The 16,731-nt window shown below is 37.2% G+C and overlaps 1 protein-coding gene across 1 annotated transcript in view; it reads left to right on the top strand.

Moving 5' to 3' along the window:
• LOC140480593 (cullin-1) overlaps nucleotides 1-16,731 on the top strand; it is a 133,431-nt gene that overhangs the window by 63,446 nt on the left and 53,254 nt on the right. The window contains exons 3-5 of the mRNA XM_072575653.1: nucleotides 121-295; nucleotides 7,433-7,600; nucleotides 16,002-16,052. Of these exons, the coding sequence (XP_072431754.1) occupies nucleotides 121-295; nucleotides 7,433-7,600; nucleotides 16,002-16,052 (394 nt within the window). The remainder of the gene's footprint in view (nucleotides 1-120; nucleotides 296-7,432; nucleotides 7,601-16,001; nucleotides 16,053-16,731) is intronic.

The following is a 16,731-nucleotide window of genomic DNA, read 5'->3' as shown; positions in this document are numbered from 1 at the left end:
AATTTGAGTTACAAGTTTTATATGCAAATGCATCTGTTGGGATGAAGCTTCACTGGTTAAAGTTATATATTTTAAGATGTGGCCACTCTCTTGTTCTAATGTCCTTAACTTCTACTACAGTCATGTTTATAATTATTGTACCAGTGTCCACCAGTCAAATCAAGCACGAGGAGGAGGAACAGCTGCTGCCAAAAAACAGAAAGGCCAAACCCCAGGGGGTGCCCAGTTTGTAGGGCTGGAACTCTACAAACGCCTAAAAGAGTTTCTGAAAAATTATTTGACAAATCTTCTGAAGGTAAGAGGGCTGTTTTCTGCACAAAATGTATTTTAAAGCTGAAATCCCAAATTTTCATACAGGGCTGCAAAGTCAGTTTATAATTTGTGAGAGTTTGGGAGGATGTGTCAGCCTTTTAGATGTACTTATTGACTAATGAGGCCTGGAGCTGCGTGCAGATTATTTTGAAATGGAGCAACAGTTGTGGTGAGCACAGAGGTAACAGAGTTTTTTATGGAGAGTAGATTTGAGAGGCTGGCTAGGAATATGTTGGAAGAGCCAGTGTTACTTTAAAACTTGACAAACGATGCAAGTTCAGTAGTACATGAGCTGAGACATTGATCTTCCCAAAAGGAGATTTCAGCTCATCCAAAGTAAGATGTAAGCAAAAATTTGGATAATTTATAAATAGTTGAATAGTTGTGGTTGGTGAAGTAATGCTTAGTTTTGTCAATGTCCATGTGGATTATTTCCAGATCATGAAGGGACAACATGTAGCTGAGAGAAATAGGAGTGGCCAGATATAACAAGGGATGGTTAGGTTACGATTACATAAATATTGAAGCAGATGTGAATTTCCTTGCAGTGGGATGACAGTGAATAGGTTTGGAGGAGGATAGTGTTATCAACCCTGCTAAAGGCTGCAGAAAGGCATGCAAAAGGGGTATAGTCATAGGATATCATTCTGCAATTTTGAGCCATTTTAATATTATGGCTGAATGAAAAAAATTTGCTTGGAGAAAAGGATTTTAAGGAGGAATGTGAAATAAGCATTATCCTAGAGGATATACGTTTTTGAGAAGAGGAAGTTGGCAGATTTGAAGAAGGGGGAAAATGGTGTAAAGAGACCCAAATTTAAAATAGACAAAAAGAATTAAAAGTTTGTAACACTGGCTGTAAATGGTTTGAAGCCAGTGAACAATATTTGTAAGAGTTGGATGCTTTTGGCTTGCCAATTATTACTTATCCCTAGCAGGAGGTGAGGAACATATAATAGAAACAAAAAGCATCTGGTATACCTGGCATGCTAAATGACACGTTTTAGAGTGAGCAATAATGCAAATATTTTAGCTGAATAATTTGAAGTACAGAGGTTTGTAAGGGGGACTGGGGAATGTAGAGGAATATTCTGAGATAGGCTGCAAGTCAGTTACCATCTGTCTAAGAATGGGTCCGTTACTACTTATTCCATGCTTTGCGGTCCTCGTCACAGCAGTAAGAGTCTTACATTTTAAATCTCACTTAAACAATATGATGAGAGAAACCATGCATAAGATGGTTTTCCATTGCCTTCCTTTGTGCTTTAAGGCTTTACAAATTCTCTTTTCATAGGATTACTCACCTGTAAGTAGCATTTGATCCTTGAATTCCTAGCTCTCGCCATTGAAAATTCGTTGATCATGCTGTTGACCATTTGCCTGTATCCCTCACTCGATCCATATCTGGGCTGGGCTGAATTGTAAGATGGCAGGGATGACTACTCCCTACGGTCTGAAATGACCATGTTACCTTAAGGCTGGAGTAATTAAAAGGGGAAAGGAGGTGATAATAGGGCAAGTAAAGAAAACAAAGTTAACATTGGGAAGATGAAAATGGTAATAGTAAAATCATTACGAATGAATGCTAATTGGGAGAAAGAAATTGAAGCAATGGTTATAATCTGAAATTCTTGAAACTGCGCAAGGCGCTGTAAAATGGTTCTTGGAACTTTTACCGGGCAAGTTATAATGTCTACAAGCACAAGATTTTCTTAAAGTACGTTATGATCGTGACTGCTTGTTTGTATATCACCAAGACTTTTTTCTATGTCAGATAAACATAAAGGTATACTATATTGTAAACAGCAAAAAAAAACCACTTCCTAGGCTAAAGAAATTGGTGATATTTTGTAAAACTTCTTACTGAAATAAGTGTCACAAAAAAATCACCAGGAAGCTATCAATTCTCCTACCATAAATACGTTGACACGGAGGTCATGTAAAGCTATGACTTTGAGACCCTTGTATTTGACCCAAGTGAAGCGTAGGTTTCGTATGTGGCTTGTTAAATGCATTGAAGGATTTTAGCTCAGTGACTAAAATTTAGAACTTGCTATCTCAGGAAGTGATTTGATACAAAGAGCTCAGAAGATTGCAAAAGGAAATGGAAAGTGGCTGAGATTGGGAAGCTGGCATTGAGGAGATTTGTGTGGAATCTAAATACAGCACACTATAACTGAGCTTTCAATTAGCTATTTCTTTATTGTATATTCTATATAATTCTTGGACTGTGGGCAACACTACAAAATATTCCTTGGTGACCAATCATGTTTGTTTGGAGAGTATTGGGATTCAATCACATATTAGGGGACTGGAGTTGCATTCATCCAGACTAGGTAGCAGTGGCTGGTCTATTCCTTGAAGGCTTGCTAGTTTGATTCTGAAATGTCAATAGCATTAATATAACTTTATTTGGTGCCAGGTCACTAAAATTACCAGACTTTTTCAATGCAATTTCACAACTTGCCATGATGAGACCTCTCATTCTTCAGTTGTTAGTCAAATGCCATAATCGTTATATAAGCTGTCTATATTTTTCATCTTACTGCAGAATAACAAATCACATTTTCTTGGGAATGATTAAACTCCTTGATAATCAGGTTACCCAGTTATAGATTTAATTTTTATACTGCTACATGTTGTACTCTTCTTTTGATTTGCCCAGCTTGGTCTTATTCGGTGCTTTAAAAATGACCTCTCAGTCCTAATCATGAAATTCATGATTCAGGTTAAACTCAAAAGTCTTAATCTATCTTTTCTTTTTCAGATAACTAGCATCTACTACTTTAATTTAAAGCTTTCCACTTGCCAGATCTAATCTGAATAAACTGACCTGTTTCTAAAAATGGAGGAAAACTCTTTAAATGTTGTACAGACTGATTATTCGACGAAGCTATTTAAAAAGAAAAAAAACCCATAAACCTGTCCCTTATCTGCAAGGTTAATGAATAATCTGCTCTCTGGCCTTTGGTAAGACATAATTGGAGTATTCTGACTTCAAATAATCTGTTTGTGTGTACTCATCCAGGGCCTGCAAAAAGGAATTCCATCTGGTACTTTTCAAATTCCATGAGGCTTTTCAAATCAATTCACAGCCAATGATTTTTGGACTGTAATCAGTGTTGTTGTTAAAAGTAACATAACAGGAATTTGCACACAGCAAAATCCTATAGACGATAAATGAGATGTGTCTTGGTGGTATTGGTTGAGGAATAAATCTTGGCCATGATACCAGAAAAACCATTTGCTCTTTCAGCAGTACTGTGGGATAATTTTCCCCTCCATTGGAACAGTTTAGCATCTTATCTGAATCAGATAGGATGTTAAACCAGATGTGTTTGAGTCAAGGTTTGAGGTCTTCTGCTTAAGGTGATGATGCTCTAACTGAGCTAAAGTTCCAGTGTAGGAAGAAAATACAAAAGTTACTGGCAATTCTAACATTAAAAACTGAAAAACATAAGAAATATTTAGCTGAAGAGGCAGCGTCATTGGAGAAAGAAATTGTTAATACTTTATGGGAATGATCTTTTGCTAGAATTGGAGAAAAGTTAGAAACGTAATGGGTTTTAAGCAAAAGAAATAAGGGGGGTTAAGGGTGTCGAGAACAAAAGGGAATGTCTGTAATAGGGTGAAAGATGAGAAACAATAAAAGATGACAATTTGCTGTGTGGCGTCTCTTGGATTGGCAATGAAGATAAGTTTAGAAACAAAAGATACATTCAGAACAGTTATGAATGGACGCATAATGAACACTTGCCTCCAAAAAGGCAAAAAGAAAAGAAAACCAGGCTAAAGCTAAAACATACAAAAAATTAAAATAAATGAGAGCAGAGAGAATGGTTGGAAAATGTTCAACTTATTGTTAACTCTCCAAGACTCTGCAATCGTGTTCAAATAACAATTGAAATTGGTGAGTGCTGAAAATAGCAAGTTCGAGGTGGCAATAGAATCTTGAAATGCGGTTCTTATGCTTCTCTTTTTAAACATAGTTCTTACATATATTAAAGTTCCACTACTCTGGTGTTACACTGTTTTATCTATAGTACATAATGGTTTGGAGAGTTCTGTCTTGAGACAGGAGATGAGTTAAATCGTGCTAAATGCTGGATGCTACTCATGATAGGATTAAGTGTGCCTGTCTGGTCTGCTTGCATAATTAAGAGGTGTTAGTCTTTTTGTCATTTAACTTAGGTCAAGTATGTTTCACTAACCTTTACTATGTGCTCTAAGTAAGTTAGAAATTGTACCTGTACTTAATAAAGGATATTAAACTGATTACCGTAGCTGGGTTGTGAGACTTGTTTACTATTTGCCGGGTATGAGTTTCATTCATTCATGGAATTTCACGCAAATGCTGCTTTGACAGTTTCTTAAAGGGATAACAATCCAGTTAAAAGGTATTTAACAAGTACGTACTAACTGGGGAAAATGTTTAGTGTTCTAAAGTTGATTCAGGTCTGAGAGATGGTTGGTAAGGGCTAATTAATATTATAATCTTTAGCGAAGACTTGATGGGGATGGTGTTGTTTACAATATTGGCACCTATTCAGAGGTATCTTTTGATGTAGAACTAGACCTGCTAAGGGTTTAAGGTGAAAGGGATGTTTTAATTTTAGTATATATTCGTAATAGTAGAAGATACAACTAAACATGGTTTTGGAAATGAATGAATGAAACAGTGTCATGGTATACAATGAGTTAATAAAGGGTTATGAATGAATGAACAGAAAGCTGGTATTAATGAATATAGCGAGCTGGTGAGTGAGTTAGTAAAGTTTAACACACAGACACACACAGGCACCATTCAAGCCATTGAAGTACCGCTTTCCACATGCGGGGACAGTGTGGCTAGATCATTGGTAGTATGTTGGGGAGTTTGTTTAAAAGCAGTCTGAAAACCAAAGAGCATTCTTGGTTTTTGGTTGGGTGATAACAGACTAATCAAGGGTGTCAACCTCCCAACAGCTATGGAAATGTTGATCTGTTTGGTCTGTTTTCTCACTCCTTTTGTTGACTCTTTTAAATTTGCTGACACCCTTGTAACTGTCGCCTGGAAAGGATAGTATTTCCCTACCCACCCCTCTTATAAACTCCTTTTTATTTTATTTGCTCCACTTTAAATAAACTCAGACTATTAAGACCATTCTATCCCATATATCATTCTGGCCAATCTGTTTCAAAGGCACAAAGAAAACGTATTGGTAATATCACTGAACTAATAATCCAGAGGTGAAGGTTAATGCTGTCAAGAATTGGATTCAAATCCCACCATGGCAGCTGGATAAATGGCTGAGAAAATTTAAATTGTTACGAAATCTGGAATCAAACTAGTGTAAGTGATAGTGACCATGAAATTGTCATAAATGATCATAAAACTTAGCTGATTCACTAATCTCCTTTTTTATGGAGAAGAAATCTTGCGATTCCCTGATCTTGCCTGCACGTGACAGTAGAGTCACAACAGTATGGTTGAGTTAGAGAGACTTAGACACTTGACAGACTTCTGAAATGGCTGCCATAACCACTCGGTTCAACAACAGAAACAAATACTGACCTTGCTAGTGATGCCCACATTTAATGATAAATAAAGATACAGCCAGTTTTTTAAAATTACAAAGCACCCAAAGCCATAAACAATAACATAAGTCAACCTAATATGTGTATCTATATCATATGTCCCAATTTATAGATGATGTTAGATATTTTGTAAATTTAACTCCATGAATTTGCATATTCAGGGAGCGACGTATTTGGCCCTCCAAGTGTCTCTGTTCATCTACATTGAAGAGTCTTTCCATACCTTGTGTTTGCTGTCAAGATCCATTGTTCTGTCTCCATCCACATTAAATTGCATCATCCACATTTAATTGCACCAGTTAACCAGTAGATATGTTCCACCAGCTGTTTAATTTTCTATTTACGAAGAGTAAAATTGGACCAACCAATGACTGAGCAAGTACGTTTGGTGCATTGCTTAATGGAAGGTGTGCTGAAGAATATTTTGATGAATGGGAAAGATCAAGCAACCAAGCGAGGAATCAAATGTTTTTTATTCTCTGATATGAGATATGTATCCTGTCAGCTCATTCAACTGGTTGTTAAAGATTGCACTCATAAGTATGTGTGTGTTCTGGTGTCGTGGCCATCATGATCTCCTCAGTCAATACACAACTGATAAACAATGCCTGCAGTCAGTAATTATGTATGTTAAAATAATCAGTTGTGTGCAGTTCTTCAAGACACAGTGATATCTTAGAGGTGATAAAATGCGAATAACATTAATACAAAGCATTACAGTAAAAATTACATCTTAAATTTCTCAATGTAGAAAAACGCCACGTATTAATCTCAAAATCGAATAGTAAGTTTGTCTTTATTCATCTTCCACAAACCTTGCTGTGAATGAAATGAAAAGCTACAGTATCATCTCACTTGTAGTGACCTTCTGTTTAGTCACCACTTTGGTATTAGACTAACTGTTAACTTGCAGTTCCGTTAGTTTTCCAGACAAGAATAGTGACTCTCTTGTTCACCATAATGGTCATATGATAGTACTTAATGCTTCTGGAGTGTTTCTAAAGCTATGATGCTTTTAATACAAGATCTTACAATGAGTTATTGAGCAATGTGTATTGTCTCACTATTATTTATATTTTCATCTTTATGTGCAGTATATTGTGGCCTCGGGAAGTATTTTTGACCTCAGCCCTGAACTTTAACATTTGTGACCAAAGCTGCTCTCTTTGCGAACCCCTCCATTGTATAAGTGGTTGTAATTGTGCAATTGTATGGATATAATGAAAGACCTTCCTTTTTCAGCAATATTAATTGGAATGAGTTGGTTATCGGTTATTGTTTTCCTACTGTTAGAAACAGCACTGTAGATATTCCAGATCTGATAAATAGTTTGGCTTTTCCACCTGATGTAATGTGTTTTTTTAAAATTACCTTCTGAATAAGTTGATGTAACTTCCTGTGTCTTGTAGCAGTGTGACCTAACTAGTTTAGTTTGTAAATTCTTTTAAAATTCACTTTTGGGTCAACTTGTAAATATTCTGTGCACTCTGATTCATGCCTCCATTTACAAAAGAGAAAAAGTTGTCTGTCTTTTCTTCCATAGGATGGTGAAGATTTGATGGATGAGAGTGTATTGAAGTTTTATACCCAGCAATGGGAAGATTACAGGTTTTCTAGTAAGGTATTGAATGGAATCTGTGCCTACCTCAATCGACACTGGGTCCGTCGTGAATGTGATGAAGGACGTAAAGGAATTTATGAAATATATTCAGTAAGAAACTATTTTTCATTTATAAGAGCTTATTATAACTGAATTGGTTGTATTTTTGCTTATCATGACCCAGTTGGAACCACTTATTTGACTATCTATGATTTTAAAATAAGTGGTAGTAATATTTTGATGTTGCTTGGATTGTTATAAAAACTTAGTTACTTCATTAATCCATTCCTGAACATGGTTGATTCTGAAGTGGTGCAGCAAAGCATCTGTTGTATCAAACAAGTCGAGAACAAGACTCCTGTACTATCTTTTCAAGTGAGGATTAAAAGTTTGGTGTTGCTTCTGAATTTGAGACCCAACCAACAATGTCTCTTTCATGAAAAGTCCCTGTAAGAATAAAGCCGATAGTTTGAATTTGAATCACTGGATTACTTTATACAGAGGAATAACCTAGAAATGCTTTATGCCATGTTAATTTCAGTTCAGACCACGTCTTGTTTATTGACACATTCAAATGTTTACTGCATCTAGATCGGGTGGTCACAGTAAACACCAGTATTTTTCCTTTTCATTCCTTCCTCACTGTTTATTCTGAATATTTCAATTTTAGATATGATTATAGAATCCCTACAGTATGGAAACAGGCTTTTAACGGCCCAACAGGTCCACACTGACCCTCTGAAGAGTTAACCCAACCAGACCCATTCCCATACCCTATTATCCGATATTTAAAGAACAAAGAAAATTTACAGCCCAGTAACAGGCCCTTTGGCCCTCCAAGCCTGAGCTGATCCAAATCTACTCTTTACACCTGTTGCCCAATTCCTAAGCATCTGTACCCGCCTACTCATGCATCTGTCCAGATGCATCTTAAATGAATCTACCGTGCCTGCCTCTACTACCTCTGCTGGCAACGCGTTCCAGGCACCTACCACTCTCTGTGTAAAGTACTTGCCGTGTGTATCCCCCTTAAACTTTTCACCTGTCATCTTGAAAGCATGCTATCTCATTAATGAATCCTTCACCCTGGGGAAAAAGCTTATCTCTTATCTACCCTGTCTATACCCTTTATAATTTTGTAGACCTCAATCAGGTTCCCCCTCAGTGTCCTTTTATCTAATGAAAACAAACCTAACCTACTCAACCTCTCTTTGTAGCTAGCACCTTCCATACCAGGCAACATCATCGTAAACCTTCTCTGCACCCCCTCCAAAGCTTCCACATCCTTTTGGTAATGTGGTGATCAGAACTGTACACAATACTCTAAATGAGACTGTCAGCTCTTATACTTAATACCCCGTCCGAAGAAGGCAAGCATACCATATGCCTTCTTGACCACACTATCCACCTGTGCAGCAACCCTCGGTACACTGGATCTGAATTCCCAGATCTCTCTGCTCATCAACTTTTCCTAAGGCTCCTTCCGTTCACAGTGTGATTTGCTCTAGAATTAGACTTCCCAAAATGCATCACCTTACATTTGCCTGGATTGAACTCCATCTGCCATTTCTCTGCTCAACTCTCCAGTCTATCTATATTCTCCTGTATTCTTTGACTGTCCCTTATGCTTTCTGCTACTCCACTAATCTTCGTGTCATCTGCAAACTTGCTGATCATACCAACAGTGCCCTCTTCCAGATCATTTATGTATATCACAAACAACAGTGGCCCCAGCACTGGTCACCTTTCTCCATTTCGAGAAATTCTCTTCAACTACTATTCTGTCTCCTGTTGTTCAACCAGTTCTTTATCCATCTAGCTAGAACATCTTGCACACCATGTGACTTCACTTTCTCTATTAGTTTACCATGAGGAACCTTCTCAAAAACCTTACATCTACAGCCCTTCCTTAATCTATCGACTTGGTCACTTCGTCAAAGAACCCTGCCTAATGCACCTACACATCCCTAAATGCTGTGGGCAATTTAGCATGGCCAGTTCACCTAATCTGCACATCTTTGGATTGTGGGAGGAAACCCGTGCAGCCGAGGAGAATGTGCAAACTCCACACAGACAGTCGCCCAAGGCTGGAATTGTACCTGGGTCACTGGCGCTGTGAGACAGCAGTGCTAACCACTGAGCCATCATGCCACCCCAGGTCCTTCAGTTCATAGAGTATGTACCACCACAACTACACTAAATCTGCACTTATCCTACTTTCCAGCACTGGGCCCGTAGCCTTGAAAGGTGTGATACTTCAAGTGTTCATCCAAGTATATCTTAAAGATTGGGTTACCTACTTTAACTGCATTCCAGACTCCTCCACCCTCTGTCTGAAAATCTGTTTCCCCAAATCCTCTCCTTTGCCTCCTGCCCTTTGTAAAAGTGTATTCCCTTGTTATTGACCCTTTAAGGGGAACAGCTGCTTTCTATCATCATTCTCCGTGCCCCTTATAGTCTTATACATTTCTATTGGATCCCCCGTCATTCGTCCTTAATCCAAAGAAAACAGCCTTAACTTATGCAAACTTTCTTCAGAGCTGAAGTGTTCAATCCTAGGCAATATCCTATCGAATCTCCTCTACACTCACGCCAGAGTAATCACATCCTCCTTACATGACCTTAGCTACATTCACGTATTTCAGCCCCTTTGGAAAAATAAATGCAAAGGATTCATTAACCTCGCCATAACTTTGTTGATACTAAGCGGCCAACCTCTTCATGTAATTACCGTCTTACTCTTGGATTTTCCTTGATATTACTTTCCATTTTCTTCCTGCTGCCAGTTTGCTTTCCTAATTTCATCTCTTCACTTGTTTTTCTGTTATACTGTTGAGCTTTTGGTAACTGAGGTGAGCTTTTTGTTTTCCTTCCCTTGTTCTACTGTATGCTCATCTATGGCCCTACCTTTCTTTTACACATGGATACTCGGAATTCACTTTTTGTGAAGTAGGTTACACTGCTGCTGGTGGAATACAGCCATTAATCATAAGCCACCTCAGTTGTACATGTGATAAAATAACTAAGGTTTTTGTTTTATCAAAATAAGCTCTTCATTTAGTTCTGAACAGTAAAATTTGAATGATAACTTAGTTTTATTTAATGTTAGTTAATTAAAAACCCCCAAAGCAATTGAAATATAATATTTCAAGCAAGAAATGGCTTAATAAAGATTTGACTATTCTCAGAGACATAGTAAGATTTAAAATCCGACCAATCCATTCAAACAATTTGATTGTTACTGTAGACAGTAAAAAAAAAAGGATATACTGACATTAGGAAGCAGTTCAAAAGAGATTCCCTGGGCTGATTCCTGGGATGAAGGACTTGACTTATCAAGAGAAGCTAAACAAATTAAAGCCTTTTTTTCATTAGAGTTTCAAGGAATGAGGGGTGATCATATTGAAACAAGATTCTGAGGGGACATGACAAGTAAGATGTTTCCACTAGTGGGGGGCGTCTTGAATTAGTGGATATAGTTCCAGGAAAAGGGACTCATTTAAAATGGATGTAAAGGAATTACTTCTAGAGGGTAGTGAAAGTCTGGAATTCTCTACCCTAGAGAATTGATGTGGAGGAGCTGATGTTGGACTGGGGTGGACAAAGTTAAAAATATAACAACACGAGCTTATCGTTTAACAGATTTATTTGTAAGCTCTAGCTTTTGAAGCACTGCTCCTTTATCAGGTAGCTGTGGAGCAGAATTGTAAGACAGAATTTATTTAAATCTTATTAAACGGTAGGACAGGCTTAAGGATGAATGGCGTACTTCTAACCTTGTTTCTTAAATTCTTATCAAAGAATAATTAAAATGCCAATGCTGACTTTATATCTGTGCTAAAATTTGAATTGCAGCACTGTTTATTCTCATCCAATAATTGAGCCGTTTAATGATGAAGTTTAAATACCTAGGTCTGATTCTCCTGAAATAGGGCAAGTAGAGTGCGTTATCCTTCTACTACGACAAGGGAATGGCATTGATGGTGTGACACTTTGCCCTTCACTTGTGGTGGTGGCTGCCCATGGTTATGTGTTGCTGATAATGCTACACTGGCTGAGGTGTCATGCAAAGGTGGAATAATGTCTCAATGGGATTGAACTGTCAGTGGGGAGTGAGCTCTTGTTGGAGCTGAGTTGTTAAGTGTGAACTATCAAGACCACTGGGAATAATGATCACGAAACTACTGATTTGACATAAAAGTAAGGTAGGCCCTTTAGGAAGGAAAATCTAACTTCCCTATCTACTTTTGTGACCCTTATTCTTTAGCAATGTGGTTTGCTATTTAGTTCTCTCTAAAATGGTGTAGCAGAAAAAGCTGAGTAAAAGTAAAGCTGAACATACTGGGCACGGAACTAGGTATGAGAAATTTCAAAGACATTCTTCTTTTATTTAGACTTGTTTTTCAAATAGTTAGACTGCATTTTTTTTACTAAAGTTTATTTGTAAATGTTTCTGTGTTATTCGCTGTAACACTAAATCGTAATAACCAGTAATTTCCCAGTTTCCATTATGTTCTGTCATAACAACCAATCTCTGCTGGGCCAGTAGTTCATTTTAAAGGTGTAAGTACTTGTAAAATCCTTACTAGCATTTGGATACTCGTGCTGTACTTGGGTGAGCTGTTCCACAGACCTGTATTGTCACTCACTTCATCATAACTTGGAACCAATCTCCAGACATCACCATCAATGTATTGAATATGTTCTGTCCCATTAACAGGAAAGCCAGCAGAGAGAGTGGTACAGTTGGCAGAAAAACAAAAACAGAAATTACTGGAAAAGTTAAGCAGGTCTGGTAGCATCTTTAGAGAGACAGAAGAACTAATATTTCAAATCCAGTGACTTTCTTCACAGCTTCTTAGAGTTTTATCCTGAGACTCCTCTATGTTGACTCTAGAACCCCCAAAGTTTCATGGCCTAAGGTCAGATATGGGCTAGGAATCCTCTTGCTGATTGCCACCTACCACTCTCCCTCACCTGATACAATTAGTTCTTCCCCATGTTTATGCCATTACCAAATAGTTTTTAGAGAGTAACCAGGCACAGAATGTACATTTAGTGAGAGACCATAGTGCCCATCACCAAGAGCGGCTTAGGAGCACGATTACTGACACAAGTGGCCGATTCCAGAAGGACATTATCTGAAATGCTAGGTTTGTAGCAGGTGATGAGAAAACTAAAGAGGGGAAACCTACTTGCTCTAATGCTCCACATTCTTCTTGTTTCATCTGGAATGAGTGCAGTTGTAACAATCCTAGAAGCTTAAACACTCCAGGACAAAACAGCTTGTTTGCTTGGCACTCCATAAACTACCTTCAACATTCACTACCTTCGCTACTACTGCACAGTGGCTGCAGGAGTACACCATCTAAAAAGATGCAATGTCGCAATTTATCTAAAGTTCTTTAGCATGTTTCAAATTGTTATCTCTGCTACCTAGAAGGATAAGGGCAACATGGGAATACCATCATCTGCAAGATACCCCAAATCACATACCATCCTGCCTTAGAACAATATTGCTGTTCCTTCACTGTCTTTGGGTCAAAATCCTGGAACCATCTTCCTAACAGTGTTGTGGGTGACCCTGCACTCAAAAAACAGCACCAGTTCAAAAAGACAGCCACCACCTTTTGAAAAATCATTAGCAATGGACAATAAATGCTGGCCTTGCAAGGGATGCCCACAGCCCATGAGCAGATAAAACAAAAATCTGTCTTCCCCTTATTTGGGTATCCTTCTATTTATAGTGTGGTTTACATGACTCGGTGAAGGCCAAGGAATAAAGAAGAGCTGAACCTGGTATTCTATCTGAATTTAATGATGCTGCAGGAAGATGCAGTTTGCAAAAGGGTAAATTGACAAGCTATTATCAGGGGTTAGGAGGCAGGAGAGATGTACAGAATATTTTCCTCGGTGAACCACACAAATGTGCATTTATCAGTGGTGATTCAAGTTAATGGTTGGTTCACTCTACTTCATACTTTTTGGGCCTCATTAATTTAAAACTGATTTGATAACCAGAGTGGTGAAAACAAAATGGGTCCATGTGTAACATGCACAAATATGCACATAGGCCAGAAAAGGTTTTTAGAAAGCACATGGAAGCACGATACATGACTGAATTGCAAATGGCTTATTCTCACCTGAGATGTTGCACAGCTTAGTGTTTTTGTTTTTCTGTGCTGATGCTAATACTAAACATATTGAGCAGAATGCTTTACTGCAAAGTTCTTGAGGATTGATATATTTCATTCAATAGGTGGCAAGTACAAATGAAATATAGTATTGAACTGAATGCTTGGTGATTAATTTAACTCATGAGCTGTTTCAACACTACAGGCTCTCTACCTTCTGAGGAAATAAATTACCCAGCTCCATTTTAGATGATAGGACTTTTTTTTTGTAAAAACAGTATTCCCTAGTTCTAGTCTTTTCCACAAGGGAACCATTTCATTTGTCTTTCTAATAATTTGCAGAACCTGCATACTAACTTTGTCCCGATCATCAACTCGTGTATCACTGTACATGAGTTATGCACACACTCTTATTTCAATAATATGCTGCTTTTCTCCTCTTCCTATCAAAGATGCCAAGTTTACATTTTCACACCTTTTGTTGACTGTCATTGTGACAACGTTTGCAACTTAGCTTCATGTTATCAACAAATTTAGCATTTGATCCCTTCACCCAAATAAAAATAGTTGAGATCCCAGTACTGTTTCCTGTGGCATCCAAATTTCCATTTGCCAACCCAAAAATAATGCATTCATCCCTGCTTTTTTTTTAACCTCATGTTAGCTGACTAATCCTCTCTCCATTCAAAAAATACTACCACTTGCACCATGATATCTTAGCTTGTTTAATAATACTTGTAGAGGTTTTTCAAATGCCTTCAGATTTGGCAGGTGCAAATTTCCAGCAGATTCATTGTAATCCACATTACTTTTTTAAAAAAGAAACTCCATTAAATTAGTCAAACCCAGTTTCCCTTTTGCAAAATCATGTTGATTCTACGTGATCACATTTGTGATTTTCCAAGTGCACTGCTGTAACTTCCATAACAATAGATTACAACATTTTCTCTATTTTTGATTTTAAGGTAACTACTCTGTAGTTGCCTATTTTCTGTCTACATTCTTTACTGAATAGAGTTCTATTGCTATTTTCCATTTAGATGTGACCTTTCCAGAGTCTTGGAAATTTTGGATAATTCTAAGCAATTTGCCTATAATTTCAAAGGCCTTTTTTAAAAAGACTTTAGGATGAAGACTTTAGGACTTGTCAACCTTTCATTGTTTTTACTTCCTTTGTCCTTTTATCTTATGATTTTAATTGGTTTTGACTTACTTGTATCCTCTATGGTACAAACGCATAAAATCTGTTCATTTTGCCCACCATTTTTAATTCCCAAAATACAGTCTCTACACAGAATCAGTGTTCAATTTACTCTTTTCCTTTCTTAATATCTGAAGCAACTCTTAAATGTTTTTACATTTCTACCATTTTTCTCTAGTTTTCTCATTGTTCCCTCTTTTTTGGTATTCTTTGCTACTTTTAATGTTCTGACTGTCTTCTTTTGATCCAACACTAATCTTCACAGAATTGATATTTTTCTTCTTTCATTTTAACACTATCCTTTAAATTCTTTAGTTCACCCCAGAAGGTCCTCCTTTCCCCTAGACTTTTCTTCTTTCTTGTAGGAATGTTTCTTTGCTAAGTGTTATGAAATTTAAAATGGAGTCTTAATTTATTACTGTCACCTTGTCAATGCACCTGATTCATTGACAGAACATATGCAAGCACAAACGCATCACATCAAGTAATTACCCTTTTGAAAGTAATATGTGATATTACCCTGATGCCATAGTGAAATTGGACCCAACCTACATATAAGATGTATACTGGCAGAATATTTAAGTAACAAAGAGTAGACATTAATTTGTCATGGAATTTTATATTACAGGAGGCCAGTTGGCTTACTGTACCTGCATGCTGCTTCCATTCCTGAGGCCTTTGCCAATAAGTCTCGTGAGATTTAATTTTTTAAATATCATTTGGAATCTATTGTAAAACTGCCACTTTTGCTGGTGGCCATGCCACATCCTCCTAATTCTCTCAATTTTTAAGATGAAGTAAATTGAGTTAAATCTAATTGATTTTAATTTGAATTAATGTTCTCTAGTTATTAACTTGTGACCAAGGGAAATAAAGAACAAAATTTGATAGTATTTCTAATAAACATGATTTAAACATCCTTCGATCTAATGGAAAAACTCTAATTTTCAACTCCGACCTCATTCCTGATATTATTGTGAATCTGAGCCTATCTGAAGAATGTAAAAGTTTGAGAGCTATTTGTTTATAAAATTGATATTTTATGTTTCTAAAACTCTTCAAAGAATGTTAAATATACCAGTTTATTTATTTTTGAACATTTACAGAACATTTACCATTTGGAAAGCCACTTACTTGTCAGCAATCATTGCTTCAAACCTTTTTTTATACCTTACAGCTTGCTTTGGTGACGTGGCGGGATTGCTTATTTAGACCTTTAAATAAACAGGCAAGTATCTTATAGCTATTTATTTTTTCTAAATTGCGCAAAGGTTTATTGATTACGCATTTTTATGTGCCTTAAATGTAAATTTATTTCAAAATCTAAATACCTAATGAAACTGATATAGTTGTTTCTGTTTAACACTGATTTGCATTTTTACAACCATATAACTATTTATTGCAAAACTCTTGCTGCTGCAAAATTGAATTTTGCCTTGACCACTAGGTTACAAATGGAAATTGAGCTATTTTCTGGAGAAAGAGGCCCAGCAAATGTCACAATTGAAGATGCAAAGGGAGCCTCAACTACAACCCTTCAAACAGAGGAGAAGCAACTCAAAATAGACTGCACTGTGATTTCTTGTGACTGCAAAGATAACAAAGGGTTGATGACCCTCTGCTCAACAGCAAGCTGGCCCTTGGGGATTAGGTCTAAACTACAGAAGCGTTTTGTTTTTATTCCTTTTTTGAAGAATGTGTGAAGATGGGTCATAAAAGCCAGTTTCAATATCCTGGAGCTTGCTAGTATGACTGATTTCTGTGTTAATGCATTAAGTTATCCATTTGTAGTAGCCTGGGTTCAAGCAGTAGTGTGCTGTGATGGCCATAGCAAAGGAGTGACTTGGAGAATTGTTCTGTCTGGAAGGAAAAAGGAATCTCGCTTCTCGTACTAGAAATCGGCTAGC

This window comes from Chiloscyllium punctatum, chromosome 8, assembly GCF_047496795.1.
Source record: "Chiloscyllium punctatum isolate Juve2018m chromosome 8, sChiPun1.3, whole genome shotgun sequence".
NCBI lineage: Eukaryota > Metazoa > Chordata > Chondrichthyes > Orectolobiformes > Hemiscylliidae > Chiloscyllium > Chiloscyllium punctatum.
Note: the sequence above shows the minus strand (reverse complement) of the source record. Positions and strands in the feature narration are given on the sequence as shown.